General features: G+C 35.1%; 1 protein-coding gene across 3 annotated transcripts in view; it reads left to right on the top strand.

Annotated features, from left to right (window-relative positions):
* The window catches only part of fam184aa (family with sequence similarity 184 member Aa), a 24609-nt gene extending 4789 nt beyond the window's left edge, over positions 1-19820 (top strand). The window contains exons 2-18 of one of the 3 annotated variants that reach the window (XM_043262733.1): positions 1-100; positions 702-837; positions 1077-1258; positions 2159-2344; positions 3245-3367; positions 3511-3672; positions 4077-4198; positions 4651-4801; positions 7722-7934; positions 10502-10655; positions 10969-11096; positions 12473-12657; positions 13613-13759; positions 14889-15006; positions 15190-15294; positions 16649-16848; positions 19496-19820. The exon at positions 1-100 is cut by the window's left edge and continues 755 nt beyond it. In XM_043262733.1, coding sequence (XP_043118668.1) covers positions 1-100; positions 702-837; positions 1077-1258; positions 2159-2344; positions 3245-3367; positions 3511-3672; positions 4077-4198; positions 4651-4801; positions 7722-7934; positions 10502-10655; positions 10969-11096; positions 12473-12657; positions 13613-13759; positions 14889-15006; positions 15190-15294; positions 16649-16848; positions 19496-19577 — 2494 coding nt within the window. In that variant the 3' untranslated portion in view covers positions 19578-19820. Of the gene's footprint in view, positions 101-701; positions 838-1076; positions 1259-2158; positions 2345-3244; positions 3368-3510; positions 3673-4076; positions 4199-4650; positions 4802-7721; positions 7935-10501; positions 10656-10968; positions 11097-12472; positions 12658-13612; positions 13760-14888; positions 15007-15154; positions 15295-16648; positions 16849-19495 lie in introns of those variants that run through there. The other 2 variants (XM_043262734.1, XM_043262735.1) reach the window with 2 other exon arrangements.
* The last annotated feature ends 616 nt before the right edge of the window (positions 19821-20436 follow it).

The following is a 20436-nucleotide window of genomic DNA, read 5'->3' as shown; positions in this document are numbered from 1 at the left end:
CCGTGCTGAGCTCCACAGAGCTCAGGATGAGGCACGAGAAAGCAGGGACAAGACCAACAGACTGCAGGCATCTCTTAACAATGCAGAAGTCACAATTAAGGTAATGATTTTAACATTTTCAGCACATGGAGATTAATTGAATGGTGCTGCTTCAACTTTTATTAGGTCGATTATTAAAACTGTCAGAACTTTTTTTCATTTCTGTTATATTGCAGTTATATTGAAAATGTCTTAGAAATGTCTACATTATTTTATTTTATTACTTTTAATATACCTTTTATTGCAGATATTTTTTTTCAACCTAATATGTAAATCTGTCATAAGTATTACAGAATTTTATATTCTATAATCTAAACAATAAGCAAAGTGAACAATTTCAATGTAAACTACTATTCAGACGTTTGTGATTGGCATGAATCTTTTGTGGCTTTGGAAGAAGCTTTGAAGACTGTACATATAGACAATTGGGAAAATATTTGTGATTGTTCAGAAATATAACAAAATTCTGTGATGCATGTATATACATTGTTCCTGAGTGCGTAGGTGTGTTTAGAGTGCACATGGCCAAAATAAGACATAGTTGAAGAAGCACAAAATGTCTTTGTAGTAAGTAATGAAATGAAGTGAACATCGTTGATAAGTTTTAAGATTTCTAATAATAATAATGCACTTTAAAAACTTTTTTCTTTTCCCATTTTCAGGAGCTACACAAGCAGCTGGAAGAGGCCATACAGGATGGAGAGATTTGGGTGATGCAGCTGAAAGATACGGAATATGAGCTAGAGGGAAGCAGAGATCGAGTTCAGCAGCAGGCCAATGAAATCCTTCACAAAGCGAGTGAGAATAATGTCATGACCAAATTACATTTTTCTTCAGCATATGACACTGAATCACTCAAGCTGCGGTGCGAGAGGTTTTTTTAGATGGTTTTGTGATAGCTTGACAGAGATGGATTTAACTCTGTTATGCCTGAATTTACACTTGAATTCTTTGTGACTTGCAATTGACTCCTTCATGTTCACAAATAATATGATGAAGCGTTAATCTAACAAGATACTCATGTATTTGCTTAACAGGTCAGATAGGCTCTCTTCAAGCCACCCAAATGAGCCACGAGGCCACTATCAGGGATCTAGGATCGGAGCAGAACCGCCTAAAGGAGAAGATCCTACAGCTAGAGGAGGAGAGAGAGAGACTTCAGAAACAGATTCAAACACTGGAAGAACAACAGCATCAGAAGATCCTCAACTTGGAGAAGGTAAATCATTTTTCACCTTTTCATTATTCTTAAAATAGGCAGAGAGGAGGTCTAAAAACCTGTTTGGATGCAATTATTGATTTTGCGAGCGTTGCAGAAAACCTTGCTACTGTTCAAAAGTTTGCAGTTAGTAAGTAATACTTTTATTACATTAATGCTGTTATTCTGATTTTTCCCAAATCCAGAAAATTCTGAATAAATGTGTTAGCATTTCCTCAAAAATATAAGATGGCACAACTGTTTTCAAAACTGATAATAATAAGAATTGTTCCTAATAACCAAATCAGCATATTTCTAAAGGATCATGCAGCAGTGAAGACTGGAGTAATGATGCTCAAAATTCAGCTTTGTCATCACTGGAATAAACTACTTTTTTAAAATAAAATATAGTAAAATATAAAAAAGTATTTTAAATTGTAATAATATTTCACAATTTTATTTTTTTTACTGTATTTGTGACCAAATGTCCTAATTTGTCCTAACATCCTTTATTGATCACCAAAGGGAATTGAAGATGTTACAGCATCAACAGAAAAAAAAACATTACATAACAATAACAATACATTCAATCAATAATCACAGCAGTCTACATATTTATTAGAGTTCCATGTCATGACAGGCTACACTGATGCAACACCATAGACATTCAGAAGGACACATTCCCTCCATTATTCATTTTATTGCATGAATATGAATATATAAAATTTAGCCCCCCTCAATCTTGAATATTTGGTTACATTCTGGGACTATATAATGATGCATTACAAATATGGTGTACATAAACTGTTGCTAAATGGCATTTTGACATCGGTCACTGCCAACTGGAAACAATTATCATGGTATTTGAAACAAGGTATCGAGATTTGACAAAGTGTAAATGAAGCTGTGCTGTTTTGGCAGTCGCTTTGTGAGGAAAAGCAGAATTATGAGATGGAGCTGGCGAGAATCAGGGCCAAATACGAGGAGGAAGCGGCCTGTCTGAAAGAAAGCCAAGCAGAATCCTTAGAAGAACTCAAGGAGAAACACAGAGTCCAGCAGGAAGGTGCTCGCAATGCCGCTGAGAGAGAGAAGAACCAGTTGCTCAGTGTAAGAACATATATAATTTTTTTTTAACATTAATTTAGTGCTTAAAGGAATAGTTTACCCAAAATGGAAATATAATGAAAATGTACTCACCTTCAGGCCATCCAAGATTCATCAGAACAGAATTTGGAGACATTTTGCTTTACATAACTTACTCACAAACAAACAACTTTTCGCTTCATAAGATGGTAACTGATTGTTTAAGTCATGTGGATTATTGTAATGTTTTAATGACTCTCATTCTGACAGCATCCATTCATTCACAGAAGATCCATTGGTGAGCAAGTGATGCTAAATTTCTCCAATATGTTTAATATGTTTAAGTTAATGCCAATATTTGTTTGAGCTTTAAAGTCTTTGCTTTATTAGCATTTTCATGCTAGATATTTACTTTTGTGTGTTCTTTTTTGATTGTTGTTATTTTCTGTGCTCTGTTTAAACTGCAACGTCTTAATGCAAAACAAATTAAAAATATGAATATTTAGTCCTATTAAACACGTCTGGTGGATTATCACTGTTCCCAAATCATCTATTGAAACCCTGAGAGCTATGCCAAATTACATTTTCTGCTCCTCGTTGAGTGGTGTTGATTATGCAAACACCCGTTTCTCATTGCAGTGATGACAATGTGACAGTGATATTATTCCCACTGTTTTTGTGGCGCTCCATAAAAATAGCTCTCAATCTTGACAAATATTGAGACTAATCTTCTTGTCATCTCATGACAATCATGTCACTTTATTTTTTTGCAAACCTCTCTGTGCCCCACAAAGCTCTTTTACAGCTCCTGTGTAATTAAACTGAAAAAGACTCCATCTGTCAGCAGCAAATTGTCCTACTGCCTGGTTTCAGCTCTCATTTATTTGGCCTGCTATGGCTTTTCTGATATTTTTACTTTCCCAGGAGATGAGACAACAGTTTGATATCCGGCGTCTGTCGTTGGAAGAGCAGAGAAACCACCTGCAACAGCAACTGGAGACCATAAGAGAGGAACTAACTACCAAGCTTAACATGGCCAACCAAGAGGTTTGGATGAAAAATGATTTATTTTTGTTCAGAAAAAAAAATTCAGCTACAAAACGGCTATAGGTTTTGATTGATTGAAAGATCTCCATCTTGTAATTTTTTTTACAGTACATGTGTTTGACTGTCTTTGTTGCTTTTCTCAGGTGTCTCATTTGAAGGATCTTGTTAAGGAAAGTGAAAAAAATCTGGATACTGCTGAGAGCCACATCTCCTGTCTTAAAGACAGCCAGGAAAAGCTTCTCATGGAGCTGGATGCCACCAGGGCGAGAGTGAGAGAGACGAGCAACCTGCTCACGGATCTACAAGTAAAGCACTCCTCGGTTTTACTCCATTAATTATAAATTATGTGCGTTTTGAGTCTCTTATTCTGATGGAAAAATAGAAGCGTTTAGAGATGTTGATATAAAATGTTCAAGTTCTTCACGCTTTTAGAAGCGTGAAAACCACTGACGCATCTCATCGTTTAGAGGGAGAAGGGGGAATTCAGCGTGGCAATCACTGCAATAGGAGACGGATAATGGAGCATAGCAGAGATGTTAAAAGAAAAATTAAGCCTCATTCAATTTTTAAGACACCACTTTTGTTCTGCGCTAAAGCCTGCGAAGTGCAGGAAGAGCTTGCATGTCTAAAGACGGCGTTTGTGTAATCAGCTCTACTGGAAACTGCTCTCTCCTTGCTTTTCCCATGATGATTCATTATCTGCTCACAGGAGGAGATAGAGACCCAGAAACAGCAACATGAAGCCAGGGTCATCGCTATCAAAACGGAGGAAAAACAGAAAATGGACAAAATCACAGAGGAGCTGGATCTCAAGTGGACCGATGCTCTGAGGTGCTGCACGAAACATATGAGTCATGCATTACTGTAGAGAAGACGAGGCTAAAAACAGAGATTTGTTGGTGCACAGGGCATTAAATTGAATAAACTGTGACTGTACACAGTGTTTGGTTTTTAGAGAGTGCACACGGCAAATCAAATCTAAAAAAGGCTCTAAAATAGGTGCAGTCTGTCCTGCATCAAAGCCTGTGACAAATCCTCTTACACGGGCATGCATTTGGATTAAAATATGCTAATTACGAGAGTATAAGGTTATCATCTTATCTGCACAATGGTACAGCAGCATACAGTATACAGTGAGCTGAAGGTTACAGAGACATCTGTGTCGTTCCTATTAACATTTTATTATCTTACTTTCAGACTCACTTCCATGCTGTTTAAGTAATGCGTCGTTGTGTCTGTTTCACCCTGCCAGTTTCACCCTCTGTTTCTCTGTTTCCTATCAGGGCTGAGCTGAAGGGTCTTCGGGAAGAGCTCACAGCTGAAAATCAGGCGGAGAAACAGCTGGCCCTGACACAACTTTCCCAGCAGAGAGACCTGGAGATGATGGCAGCCAGGGAGAGCTGGCAGAGGAAGGTGGAGGACCTCCTTGAACAGGTAACGAAAGGTCACAGAGGTCACACTTTATCATTTATACCTGTTGTTCACATTGTAGAGGTGTATTCTACATTTTTGTAATGTTGTTTCCCAGAAGAACACTACTTTCAGAATTATTGTTAGCAAAACTGTAAAAAAAAAAATTCAACAAATAATTTTAAAATAATTTTTAATAATTTTAAAAAGTAGCTAATGTTTGAAAAAATCAAACAAAAATGTAACAATTCAAACAAATGTTTTAAAAACAAAAATGGCTTGTATTTTGCACTCTTTTTTTTTGTTTGTTTCTCACAAGTACTCCACAGGATTGTACAAAACAAACATTGTAAAAACAGACAAAAAAAGATAAACCAACCAAACGTTTATAAAAAAAATAGCAAGTGTTGAAAAGAATAAACAAAATAAATATGTCTAAGGAGAAAACTTGTAACAATACAAAACAAACATTTCTTAAAAGTAGTAAAAAAAAATAGTACATCCAAGTAAATCCCAAAAATGGTATTTTATTTTATTGTAAACATTTTTGCCTGGAGTACTTTTTATTTTATTTACATACTGTTTTATATAAAAAAAACAAGGAAAACCATGTTTTCCATCTAATGTCCCCTTGAATATATTAATTTGGAATCGCATGACTTCTGAGACTGTAATAAGTCCCATAGCTGAGATTCTTCTTTGAGTAACTGTCAGCTATGTATGCGTCAAAATCTTTCATTCGCCATTTGCTTCAGATTGACGTGATGTTCTTTTTGAAATTCTGATGCTGTCAACGCTTTTCTGGTCTTGTGCAATATCAGGAAAACTTGGTGTGACTGAAAATCTTGATACTTAGTCGAGATTTTTAAGCAGAGTACACGCAGTCTCTGGTGTGTGCATCCTCATTTACCATAATGCTCTGCATGTTTGGCACTTTCTGTAGTGTGTCAGCCTGCCTCTCGTAGTCTGTCTCTCTAGAGTCCCGTCACTGTCGCTTATGTCAAGAGCCTCTAAAAGTTGCTGTGTCAGACATCTGTCAGCATCTCTTGATGTTCGTAGTCTATCTTCAGTGCTTCCTCAGGTCACTGCCCTTGATCCTGGATCTATACTGTACATCAATGACTGTATATCAATATAAAATTAGCATTTTGTTTTTGGCATCCAGCTGACATGAGCAGACTGTATTAGCATTTTTTTTTTCAGTTCAAACTTAGTTCTGTGTTAGGTTGCTAAAGAGTTATCAATCTTTTGTGAAATACTTTAAAAATAACACTGTCAAATTTTAATACCTTGTTGTAGTATGATTAATGATATTTCAAAGAACACAGTTAATAATATAAAATCACAATTAATCATTATGTCCTTGCTCATCTGAATGGCACCATATGTCTTACTCAGACAGGCTGACAAATGGATAGCAAAATGAATTGCCAGTGATAGGCTTATGATTAAAATATAAAAAATAAAATAAATAATATATTGACCCAGTGGTGAAGGCAACAGTTTGTAATATATCTTTGATGCTTTTGTCTGCCATAATGAATTATTATCTTATAATTATCTTTATTTGTGGCATTTTCTCAATGTGGTTTAGCTATGATTCATCCGAATAATTGTTTTATTAAATTATTTTTTAAACTGATTGATATGTTTTGATACCTGATTTTTTTTACTGTAGGTTATTATAGAAGTTTTTTGAAAACAATAATTCAGCATTTCACTAATTCTGTTAAATCTATGTAAATATAAAAAAAATACTAATTATCAGCCACAATTTCCATGTAGGTACATCCCAAAGCAACGAAGGCTCTGTCACATACTATTTCCTTCACAGTTCATCAAGGCGGATACGCTTTGGTCTGTAGGGAGGTTACAGATTGGTTTTAAAATCAACTCCAGTGTGGTTCCTCAACCTCGAATAATCCCGGATTTTAAGTCCCTCAACAGTTTGTTGAGACAAATCTTTGTGTGAATTCAAATGCAGTGTAGTCCAGGCACCGAAGTCTGCCATGAAACACTCTCCTCCTGCTATGCCCTCATTTTATTGCCTCAGTATCTATTTTCGGCAAACCATTTGCTGCATGCAGAGATTTGCTCGCCATCTTCTATTTATTTATGTCTCAAGACTTTTCTTTGTTATCTCTTTATCTTAGGCTTCATCTCTTTTTTTGTGTATTGAATCGAATGATGATTAAGAACATTATTCCTTTAGTGAATTAGCAGTTTGAATTACATTACTTGTCTCATTTAGGGTATCCTGGGGTAGTACAGGAAGTGCTGCTGAGCGGATCTGAATTAATGTATTTCACTTGCATAAAACCGATGATAAAGCTCAATGGAAGACAGCATTCAAAATGATTGCAATGGCATGTTGCATGCAGTTGATGTCATGTTTAATCTCTGGCTAGTTCAGAAAGGATTACTTTTAAGATTGGCTGTGGCATTTATTTTCAGCTCAGTGATCCATGTCCCATTCTGACTGATCGATTGATTGATTGATCAACTGTCAAACAATTATTCGCATCCAAAATAAAAGTTTTTGTTTGCATAATGTATGGATGTGTGCTGTGTTTGTATGTATGTATGTGTATATATATATATATATATATATATATATATATATATATATAAATATTTTCTATATATATATATATATATATATACACAGAACATACACACATATTCTGTAAACAAAAACATATTTGTAATCACGATAAATCATTGGAAAGCACTATTTTTAAGTTCTAGTTGTTGACTCTAAATCCAAATCCCAACGCTCCAATTTTCTATTTTGCTTTCAAAACATCTGCTTTCTTCCCGACTCTTGCCTGTTTTACCTTCACCAAAATATAGGTCATCCATAGTTCACAATTTCCATCTCTCTGAGGGCTCCGCCTTCCGTACGAGTCGTTTGAACCTGTTTTCTGTGTTTCTGTTGTGTCAGATCTCTCTGCTAAAGCAGAGCCTGGAGCTACAGATGTCGCAGTCGAAAAGCGCGCTGCAGCAGTTGCAGGCACAGTTCAGCCAGGAGCGTGAGCACCTGGCGCAGCAGTTGCAGGAGCTGGCGATGGAGCATCAGCACAGAGAGTGCCGTCTGCAGGAAGCCCACTGCTGTGCCATGCAGGACATGGACGAAGCGCAACAAATTGAGCTTAGGGTACCTGCACCTTACATACAAACAAAGACGGGCACAAATGCTCACAGTGATATGAACATGTGAAGATACGCTTGTATCTCCCAAGTCCCTCTGATGTAGATGCTTCAAGTATTTAGTATTCAAACAGTCCTATAGTATCTATTATTGGAACCTTATCAGAAATATCTTTGAACGTGCTAAAGACTAATTTCATAGCTATATTATGCATTCTAAATATACATGATTAAATTCACAGAGCTTGACTGGAAAAGCTATTAATGGTTATTTTTTTGTTCATCACACATCACATCTCACAAATATTATGATTTGTTTTTGTTTGCTCAATCGAATAGTTTAACATTTTTTTTCTTTTCATATTCTACTATTTTCTATTTTTACGGGGGAATTTTTTATTGCTTATGGTTAAATTATTTAAATATTTATTTAAAAACCTGCACACTTTATTGCCTGTTTCAGAAGTTTGGGGTGTTTTATGAAATGCTTACCAAGGCTGGATTTATTTGATTCCAATAATGAAAACCGTAATATAGTGAAATATTATTATAAATTAAAATATACTAAAAGTAAAATAATAAAAAAGTTATTTTAATGTTTATATATATTCAAGGGTTGCAAAGCTAAATATTTCAGCAGACATTGCTGCAGTGTCACATTACTTTTATATAAACCTTTGGTTACTTTATAAATGTCCTTAAACTGTCACTTTTGATTAATTTGATGAATCCTTTCTGAATAAAAAGTGTCTATTCCTTCTTACTGACCCCAGACTTTTGAACGGTATACTTGTTTTTCATATAGTCATGATGCCTCCTGCCTGTCATCCTGTATTGATTATCGCCTTCACTGTCTCCTTTTCCCCTTCATAGTACTGTACATGTCTGTTTCCTTTACTCTGTGGATTTGTCACCCCTGCATTATCACCCCACACTGAGAATCTCCACTGTGCATGACATCCATATGGTAAATTACCCTCCTTTTTGTCCTTCCTTGTCTACGGTCTACTTCTAAAACACAATATGCATATGAAAACATGTTTCTCATCCAGGAAAGCGCAGCTGTTGTTTCATTTCACAATTGTGCTTTACACAGAAAATTTAAAGATAGCAAGCCCAGACATTTGAAGCCGACACGTGATGCAGAGTCTAACAGGCTTTTCTCCATCTCGCTCAGCCTTGCGCTGCAGCCAGGAAAGATGCTTCTTTAAGCTGATTTGGCCACATTTCGGATTACTAAGTAATGAAAAAAACATTAATAGTTCCTTTCATCTCCATTCTTTTATGTCAACCCTTGAATGTGGTTGTTGGCGCTGCATGTTAGAGCGACTCTGTGGGTGGACTCTTTAAATGTCCTCTCATCCTCCCAAACGTGGGGTGGCATGGAAGCAGCAGGATAAAGAGGATCTATCCACAAAATGGCGGAGTGTCAACAGTCAAACGGGATGTTTCTCTAATTAGATGATACTGTACAGCTTCCTCTAATTAGTAACTAACCCACCGTACTGAAAATTCTTTTTTCTTTTTCTCCCAATTTATGCAGTTAATGCAATTCAATCCAAATGAAGACTCTTTGATATGACAGCTCCTCTTATACTGATATGTTGGTCTCCTTCCCAAACCAATACCAAGTCAGCTATACTGTTGAGGCTACTATATTTAAGGACCTATTTATGCTGCGTGAAAAAAAAAATTAAATTGTAAGGATAACAGGTTTAAATATGAAATAATTTGAAATTCATGTTGTATTTTTTTAGGTACTTTTTAGGTACTCTAAAAAGTACCTAAAATTTATTTATCTCAAAATTTTCAAATTATACGCACATTTTTGTTCTTGAATTGTAATTGTTTTTTTTCTTTGTTGCATATATTTAGTCTTTCGAATCGATCAAATGCAAATAATCACATCTAAAATAAAAGCTTGGTTTGCATTTGTGTATATATGCATATAAATGTTAATTCATTGATTTGGCAGCTCTAATATTTACTCTTCAGTGCAAAAGTTTGGTTATATTAAATTAAAGTAATACTTTTATTATTCTGCAAGTATTTTTTTCCCCATTCATCATGCTACAAAAGATTTATTTTTTGAATAAATACTGTTTGACTTTCTATTCATGACACAATCCTAAAAAAATTGGTTTCCACCAATAAGAATGTTAATAAGAAATGTTTCCTGAGCATTAAATCAAATAGTAGAATGATTTCTGAAGGATCATGTGACACTGAATACTGTGGTAATGACTGATGAAAGATCAGCTTTGTGTCACAGGAAACAATGGCATTTTACAATATATTAAAATTTGTAAAGCCTTTTTTTTAAATAGTAGCAGTAGTAGTAGCTTTGTTTACGCACAATCAAAAAACATTGTTTTTCTTTTTTTGCTGCCTTGCAACCTCTGCCATTTCCTTCATTAAATGCGAATCTAGTTTTCTCATTGACACCTTTTGTTCCCATTGCATCATGTGGCATTCAGATGCAAATGACGGTCTTTTGTTTTATGCATTGGATGTGCGCTTCTGAATTTTTATGTCTTTATTTTCCTCTGCGTCTGTACGTGTGCATTTTTGTAGGAGCTTGAGGACCGTCTAAAACAGGAACAGAGAGAGGAGTTACACGCTTTGAGAGATGCCCACAGACAGACCCTGGAAATCCTCCGGCAGCAGTCGGACCAGGAGCTGCAGACGCTGCGCTTTGAGCTGGAGGATGAGGGCAAAGCCATGCTGGGTGAGTCATACTCTCACATTAACTACAGCGCTACACGCCAGCCTACAAGATTAGAGCCTTTTATGAGGTCATTAAAGTCTTGTAGTATATTCATATACGCTGTTATCATGACAGTAAATAGTCATTTCCACAGATGTTTTATCCTAAAGCAACTTACACCGCATTTATTTCAGAGCAAATACAATGATATTAACTCAAGGTTTGAACTTACAACCTTCTGGTCACCACCCTAGAGAGTTAGGCTATTAGCAGGCCCTTAATACAAAAAAATAAATATGTTTAAGTTGATTTTGGCTTATTTTATGTTGTGTAGCTTCCCTGCGGTCTGAGCTCAATCACCTTCACGCCAGTGCCATTGAACACCTGCGACAAGTCCATTTGAAGGAGAACAATGCTGCCAAACGAGAGCTGGATGACACCATCGAGCGCTGCAAAGAACATGTGAGCATTTCTGAAGGTTACAAAGCATTTTAACTCAATACTAAACCCAACAGAAATGGCAGTTATCAGCAGACTTGCTATTTTGGGTTGGTGATGGAAGCAGACTCTTGATTCTTTGGGAAAAGAATGGTATTTTGATTTATTTTTATTCAAACACTTGCATCTGGTTACTGGTGATACCTTGTATTTTCTCCATATTTGTATTTAGTAAGAAGCTTTTTCTCTCATGGGAACCTCTGACATCTCATGCGTTGCAGATAAGAACATTCGAGCCTTGGCAAACCAGACAGTCACACATGATATGCATCATTATTAATCATTATCGTTTTATTTTTTTATTCATTGAAGTAAAGATGAAATAAAATAAAATATAATATCCGAAATGCTATGTTGGCAACAGCTCAAATTAAATAAGTTGAAGTTGAAGTACTATAACTAACTGAAAACATTTCAGCTAAATAGAAATATAAAAAGCTAAATATTAATAAATATATTTGAATTAAAAAAATAAAATAAAATAAAATAGCACTGTTCAGATTTAGTGGGGGTTGTTGTTGTTTTGTCATGACTTTCTTTTTTCTTTGGAAAATATTTTGACAAATGTATTAGTGCTTTTTTGTCTATGCAGTGAGAGTCACTGGGGTCTAATGTTGTTTGGATCCTTATTGATTTTCAAAATATCTTCTTATCCTGTTTGACAGATGAAAGAACGTCATACATGTTTAAACTGACATGTTAATAAATGATTACAGAAATTATTAAGTATGGTCAATACTAATGAAGCCAAACAGATTCAGATGGGTGATTCATGGTGAGGCCCAAGAATTTTTTCGCTTGTCTGGATAAAACCAGATGCCACATAGGTGCCCTTGGTTTTAAGACATGCTTGAGGTTTTACAATGAAAAGGCTTGAATCTGACTGAGAGGTGAAACGAGTGCCAGACTATTATAAAATGCCTCTAAGCTAAGCTGCACTTTACAGAAATTTGAAGAATAACCACGATGAATAAAAAATGAGGTACTGAATTCTGAATTATGGGCGAGCTTTTACCGTGACTTACACCCCTTTCCCATTTTCATATTTGATTTATAATCCCCCTCTCTGTCTGTCTCTATAATACACACTCATAGTCTCACTCTCTCATGTTCGTTTCACTACAGTTATTACTTCAGCACAATTGAATCTTTTTTAATGTGACCTATATACATATTTTGAAAGCTTCTGGGTCTGGCAGAAAATATTCTAATGCTTTTTTAAGCGAATCGTTCCAATGCAATGAAATGATTAAAACTGCATTTGCCTCCTCGTTTAGACACGCAGTCATCCATCTGTTAAAGTCGAGATATATATATGTATATGTTTTATGCCTGTCCAGGAACAAGACCTCCTAGGGCGTATATCTGACCTGAGGCAGGAGGTAAGCTGCAGGAAGAACCGGATTGCAGATCTGGACCATGAAATCCACTCGCTCAATGAGACCATCAGCACCTTGACCAAGGAGCTGGAGCACAAAGGGAAGGAAGTTCTGCGTGTGCGCAGTGAGGCCAATCTACAGATCAGGTACTTACTTATTAACATCTGTGAGGATGTTTTAACCTTTTCTGATGCCGTTTTAACTTGTGGAACTTAATGAGCTAAGCTTTTTGATCCAGTTCTTCCCTTTTTACCAAGTCTTTTCTCTCCCTAAATCTGTCGATAAAATGCCAGAGAAGGCAGGAACATAAAGAAACAGAAAATTGCCATGCACATGGTAATACTTTCATGTTAAGGTTAGAGTAAGAATCGTGAACATTGCCATTATCCTGATTTTTGATAGCCTCATTTTATGTAAAAAAAGTGCAGCTGACATCTTAAGCGCGTGTACAGTCGTTTTTGGCTTTCATGAGCTATTAAATTATAAAATCCTAAAGGTCAGACTAGCTGAACCAGAAGCTAATTTAATGTGAGAAGAAAGCAGACGGAGCTGTTTCCCACGCAGAAGCCCATCGCCTTCAGGCAGAGCTCTCTGGTTCAGTATCATCTCAGTTGCATTCTTCTGTTCTGATGATATAAATGCGTCAAGGTCAGTGGGAAGTGTCTGGCAGATATATACAAACAAATTTCATTTGGGTTTATTCAAATGGGCTAATTTCTGGCTCATGAAAAGAGATGATATTCTTTGGGGAACTAAGGGAATTTGTTCTAATAAATAAGTGAGCTTGTGCTTCTCCAAGCGAAATAAATTTGAATGCGTTTGTTGTCCAGACGTATTTGCTCTGTTTGCTGACATTACATTCTTCAGAAAAAAAAAATTCAAGGGATTTCGCAGCGGTGCCACAAAAGAACCATTTTGGAAACCTTTCAGTATATGCTTCTAAAAACTCTTAGCTTGAAAAACATTTTAATATTTCTTCATTGCAGAAAATTTTGTGCCATGGATGTCTTCGTGGATGTCAAAGGTTCTTCATGGGATTTAAGAGTGTATGGAAATGGACAAGCTGTTTTGCATATATTAAATTATTTTTATTTTACGTAGGGCTCATGAACAGGATCTTTCTAAGCGCCTTGAGAGGGAGATTGACGAGCTGAACGCTTCTCATAACAGAGAGACCCAGATCATGCTGTCAGATTTTAACAAAGCTCAGGAGCTGCTAAAAGACAAGATATCTGCTCTGCAGATTCTGTGAGTCCCTTTATCTCACTTACAGATTGAATATCAGATTGAATTGAATATCAAAACACATCATTTTAATGTAATATCCTCGTGAATATTTCAGAAGACAGCTAGATGAATCACATTAGCTCTGTTTCAAAATCTACCGAACTCCCTTATTGTATCCTAATAGGCATAAATGGCTAAAATGGTACCTCAAATGTAATTGCTTCTCGTGAGATCATGGCTGTGCTCCACACGTAATGTTCGTAAAGTATTTTTGATGCTTATTAAAGTATTGCGTGAGCAGTTAGCAAACAAAATTGTAAAACATATTTTAGATGACGATTCTGAGGTTAAACGTGAAGGATATTTATGGCTAAAGGAGCTTTCACGCTGACTGTAATTTGAAGTAGGAAAAAAGGTAATTAATTTTAAAGGGGTAGATGTACTAGCAGCGACAAGACACTTTGATGGTTTATAAATCACTTTGGTAGTCTATAAAACTTAATGTTAAAAGAATGCGATGTAGTGTTGTTATTGTTAAATACTAGAACTATTACTACTATTTTTGTAATTGAAAAGAAGATGAAATAAAATATGCAGTTTATAAAAGTCTGAAGTAAAAATTTATGTGTAACTGCAAAAATAACTAGAAATAAAACTGAGATGAAATTCAGTTGAAGCTCAATACAAAAAAATATGTTTAAAAATATTTAAAAACTAATAAAAGTTTACAAAAGCACATTTAAAATGTTCAAAACTTTAAAATGAAAATGAAAATAATTGTTTAGATATTTATAAATACTATATATATATATATATATATATATGTAAATGGCCAGATTAAAATAAGTTGTAACTACAACTAAAATTAAGTTAAAACTAAGTAAGCAATTACATTTGAGGTACTAAGTAACCAAATATATATTTTAAAAACCAATAAAAACAATAAAAGCACATTTAAACTGTTAAATATTTTACATTAAAAATGAAAATATGTTTTTCAATATTTATAAATACTTTTAAATAAATACTAATGGCTAGCGCCAGCGCAAACCATCTTTTGACATTTGAAATGGTAATCACAGCTTTTATGACAGAGCGATTGCTTTTACTGCAGTATAATTGTTAATGTGTACGTGTGTTTGATGAGCAGGTTGGAAGGTACGGAGGAGAAGTTCAGGAATAGAGAAAGTCGACCGGAGGACCTCCAGGTGATAGCTGAGCTCAGAGAAATGGTGTCAGAGAGAGAAGCTCTGGTCAAGAAGCTTGTGGTAAGTGTGCACCCCAGCAGTCTGTAGAGGTGCAACATCCCGTTAGAAGTGATACGTGTATTACTGTTCTTTTACATTTATTTTTGTCCCAAAGCATTACATGTCTTAAGACAAAAGTCAATATCAGTTCATTGATTTTTCTGCACAGGGCCTTTCGGTCTGACTGTGCCTCCTTTGTTCCAGGATGACAAGAAGTTTTATCAACTGGAGCTGGTGAATCGAGAGCCTGGATTCAACAAGGTGTTCAACACCAATCCCAATGTCGGGGTCATAAACCCCCTCATAAAGGTTAGAGAGACACAGCCACACTGATCAAAGAGTGCCTCTGAAGTCCATGTAAATTGGATTTGATCTGATTGTAAAAAAGAGCATAAACCATAAACCTTTTTAAAAGCGCTCCATCTATACAGTTCACGGAATCCATGAATGTTATAAAAGAATACTTCAAAGGTTATGCCTTATGGGAAGTGTGCTTTACAGAGGTACAATGGGATGTTCTGCAGAGGCTATTAATAGCCTTATACTGTTCTTTTGGTTGGTCTAACTTTTTCTTTCTGTTGCGTAAGTCGTGTTTGTTCAATTTGCCATTGTCTGTGTCTTATATCCATGTTCAAACATCAAGTTCTACCCTGCTTTCCAAATCATGAGTTCTGTTTTGAAACCTAATGTGCTGCTTGCATAGGACATACTGTAAAACCTCAAAATTGACCCATATAATGCACCCTATCGGCATGAATATTTTCCCGGTTTCAGTGGAATCTAAATGTTTTAATGCCTTAATGCTCACCAAAGCAGAATGTATTTATTACATCAAAAATACAGTGAAAAGTAATTTTGTTAATGTTAATGTAGCTGTTTTAAAATGTGATGTGTCCCCGAGATGCAAAGCTGAATTTTCAGTAACATTACTCTAGTATTCAGTCTCACATAATTCAGAAATCTTTCTAATATGCTGATATTGTGCTCAAAAAGTCTTTTTTTTTACCAATGTTGAAAACGGTTGTGCTCATTTTTTTTTGTAAGGAATGTGTTTTTTTTCAGGATTCTTTGATGAACAGAAAGTTAAAATAAACCAAGTTCTTCTGCATTGAAATAGAAATGTACTTACTGCCACTTATGATCAGTTTAATGCACCCTTTGCTCAATAAAAGTATAAATTCATAATCAAACCAAACTGACATTTTATATATAATTTTTATATATATTATTACACCCACAAGCATGAATATTATGCCTAATAACAAAAGATAAAGTACATTTTATATTATATATTATATTATTTTTATATCATCAATACTTTTTGTATTAGATGAAATAAAAGTGTATTTGTAATAAACATTTCTCTCACCTTTATTGTTTTCCTTTTGGCACACACTCACGCTGTATGTGTGTATACAAAGGATACATGCTGTCGAAATTTTTATAATTAATTTAATTAATTGTCTCCTAAAACAAGCATTGCTTGAGTACCTATGAGAGTCAGCTTACTAGGTTTTGTAACAGAGCTTTAACCTGTCATTTCTGTTCCCTGTCCTCATTCAATATGATGTTCATTACCTTGTCATCGTTTAGCTTGAAGCTACAGTTCGCCATCACCTCCGACTTCCCACAATCCCTTTCTGTGTGTGTCCTTTTAATGTAGCATAAGAGTAGAAAACCTGCGAGCACTTTTGCCAGCTCTCCGAACCTAAGCGTTGTTGCGGCGGAAGGGATGGCGGGCGGCTCGGTTCCGCCTGCTTGCCTAGAGTCTGTCCCCAACTCCCCCATTCACCACCATGAGCTCAGGTCTAACAAACCTCCGCCCCCTCCAACCCCTCCGCCTCAGGCCGACTCCACCCGGAGGTGAGATTGTCCGAGACGTCCTTGTCCTCACAAGAGACATGCTTAAAACCACAGAACTGTCTTGCCATTGGTCGGATCACACGGTCTCAGTCCTAACGGTAGAAAAACACGTCGGTAACGCTATGAAGTCTGTATTTAAAATACATTATATGTGTATTCTTAGAGCATTATAATGAATGCATAATTTTTATAATTAAAAACCTTTTTAATGGGTTATATTATCTCATGATTAATCTTAAAAACAATTATAATACATTTTAATATTTACGTATTTGTGATTTATAACTTTTAAGGATATAATTTATTTATAACACATAATGAACTCCATATTAAATCTATACTTAATTTATAATGTCCTATATGTTATTTTAAGATCCGCACAGTACCAGACAACATCTTGTGAGTGGTTAGGTGCTGAATATTATTTGAGTATTTCCTGTAAGGCTAATATTGAGGCTAATGTGAGCTAGCTAATACTTTCAACTGAAAAAAAATGTAAAAGTAAGTGTGTCATATTACACATTCATCTGATATTTGATCTTATGGCTGTTTGAGAAAACAAACATAATTGTTATTATTATAACTTATAAGTGATATTTGTCAGCTTTAAAGCAACAAGTAAAACTGCAAGATAGGAGACTTACAATGCTTTATAACTTTGAGAAATATAATCTATTGTAACTGGATGAATCGTGTTCACCGTGTTAAAAATTATCATGCTCTTAAAAGCTATAACCATAAATAGTAAATTTTAAAACACATTAAAACTGTATATTTTTTTGTAACCTATGAATATTTATGAGATGATATAACATTAAAAAGTTATTTATAATGGATTTTGCATTGATTTTTAATGCCTTGAGAATACCCTTAGAATATATTATAAATACGGGCTTCATAGAAAGTGTTACCAATCCGTCAGTCTGTCTGTTAATTGGACATTTCGATACGAAAACACGGCCATGTCTGTCCCAGTGAATTGTGGGTATGCTCGTTTCACTCTTTAATGCATCTTGCCGACGAACGGCACGCATAAAAAAAACGTTTGTATTTCATGCTACTTTGATGTGCATGATCAGTTGTCCTTAAATGGGACCGAAAGTTCACTTAAACAGTGTGTGATCACACAATGGCATTGGAATGTCGACGCGAGCATGCGGTTGATGTCATCACATATCATCACATAGCAGTCACGAGTGCGGCTCCGCCCATTAGCCGTACTCCGCCCTTAACGTTTCATGCATTTGTTGTTTTGTGGTTTTAAAATGAGCTATTCAAATGATGAGCAGCTATTCCTGGTATTTCTTGCCTAGTGAAAATCAAGCACAGGAACATGTTGTACGCAGCTTTGGGCCGGGAGATAATATTAGACCGTTTCTGGTAGGGGGGCATATTTTATTTATCATTTAAAAGGAAATAGTTCAGCGTGGTGCTTGTGATTTATTTGAAGCTTGAACAAGGAGGGCAGCTTCCTATTGGTCAAGAGACACTGCACTGTGTGCTGCAGTAGCTACAGACAGAAAATTTAAGGATCGTTCTTACTGCCGCCAAAAAAAGCAAAGGTTATTTGACTATGGTAATGACTGCTGTAGGGAATTAATGTAAATACACATGTACAGTGGCCACAAAAAATATTTAGACCCTAATAAGAATTGCATTTATTCCCATGTTTTATTAATTATTAATGAACAGATTAAAAATCAAAAATAGCTTAGAGTTTGCAATTACTTGAGTAATATTATTAAATATATTTACTGATATTTGCACATTAATTTATATTTTAGGTTTAGATGAGTTTAAATCATATGTCTTCCAAATCAATTGCTAAGAGTCACGTCAGAAATGTCAAAATGTTGTATTATTATGTTTTATTTACGGACAAAAATGGTGCAGGGGTACTTTAAAATAATTTTCCCTCAGAAATTGCTTGAGAATTTCACAAATAATGGCAAACGGGTGAAAACATTCGACTAAGTTGACTTTTCTGAGCACATTCTTGTTTTAGTTTAAAATTAGATCGGCTGCTCACGAAACAAGACTGCTTATGTCATTTTGCTTCTAAGGTAAATTTATCTTGATTTTAAAGGAAAACAAGACAAAAATACTGATGAAAAAGTATATTCCATATTCTAGTTGTTAAGGGCAGAGGTTTTTACTTTTTGTAAAATGAATTAAAAAGTAATGGAGGTGTGTAAGAAGTTGTATTTATGTGTAGCTAATATAAGAAGTTTACCTTTAGAGAAAATGATTTTTGCAACGTATCAACCCTTTGTCATTCAATCTAATGAGTATCGTCCCTTTCCAACAAAGCACAAAAAAGCTGATCCAAGTCAATTCTGTGTCAATTTTAAGCAGCATGTCAGTTGTTTCATCATTTAAACCCTGCATTTTGTGCAATATTTAGCTTGAAACGTGTCGGCGCTATCTTTCTTTAACATAAATGCCACTTCTAATCGATTGCAGTGACATTCAAAGTATTGCGCGTCTATGTACGTTTTGCGGCCACTGTTTATTTTTTAGATAGTATCATCGTGCAGTAAAGTAGCACCTCAATGTGGAAGTGTTTGATTAGGATGTGCAAATTCTCTTTCCTTTAATGTTGCTGCGGTGTAACCGGTTGTCTTTGACTTCTCTGTGTTTTGTGCAGCCCTCGTAAGACTGAGGATTCAACTGTAGCACCAAAAGAACAGCAACCACAAGAGCTATTTTCACAGTACTTCTCCTTTTAAATTTTTCAAGACACTCGACTGAAGAGCATGTGAAACTGCAGTTTTCAATAGCCCATTTGTCTGTTCTTGATATCTCACTGTGAGTTTGTTATTTTTCCCTTTTGATATGGGCATTTACTTGATTTAAAAATGAGATGCACATTCATTTCATATAATATTCATAAATATGTCTTTTCTGGATGGACTAAAACTGTTGGAATACCAGTGTCTTGCCAGTTTTGAAATAAATTGCACAGACGCTTATATATTTGTATTATATTGTCTTCTTACAAACTATAAACCGTCAGTACAATAAATAAAATGAATAAATAAAACATTTATATCTTAAATCTATACTTTATGAGCATCGTAACAGGACTGCATGTCTTTTAAAACAATAGTTTACCCAAATGTGCTGTCATTACTTACCCTTCATAACAGTCCCAAACATTATTATTATTATTTTGCCAATAAAAACTACAAAAATATCAAAATATTTGTTGTCCTACCACAACTGTTTATACTAATAACAAGGTTTCAAATTAGGCAAATACTTATTTTTGATATTTGAAGACCTCTAAAGTTATCTAAAACTGGTGCAAAAACTATTTTCATTCAGAAATAATTTGACAAATAATTATAAATACAAAGAAATGTACTCCAGTAATCACAGTTTTATTTACAACTTTGTATAAACTATAAACATTTTTTTATTCAAAAAGGCGTACTGATTTGGAACAAGGACTTTTTTATTTCGTATTTGTACTCTATCCTTTTAAACACACTTTTTTATGGTGCTTTTTATGGTTTTCCGCTTCAGTGACTTGAACAAGATCCACGCATGCTTTGTTTCTCGCCACTTTTGTTTAAAAAACTCAGC

Source organism: Puntigrus tetrazona, chromosome 17 (genome assembly GCF_018831695.1).
Source record: "Puntigrus tetrazona isolate hp1 chromosome 17, ASM1883169v1, whole genome shotgun sequence".
NCBI classification, from domain to species: Eukaryota; Metazoa; Chordata; class Actinopteri; order Cypriniformes; family Cyprinidae; genus Puntigrus; species Puntigrus tetrazona.
The sequence above is the reverse complement of the archived record's forward strand: the minus strand, read 5'-3'. Positions and strand labels throughout refer to the sequence as shown.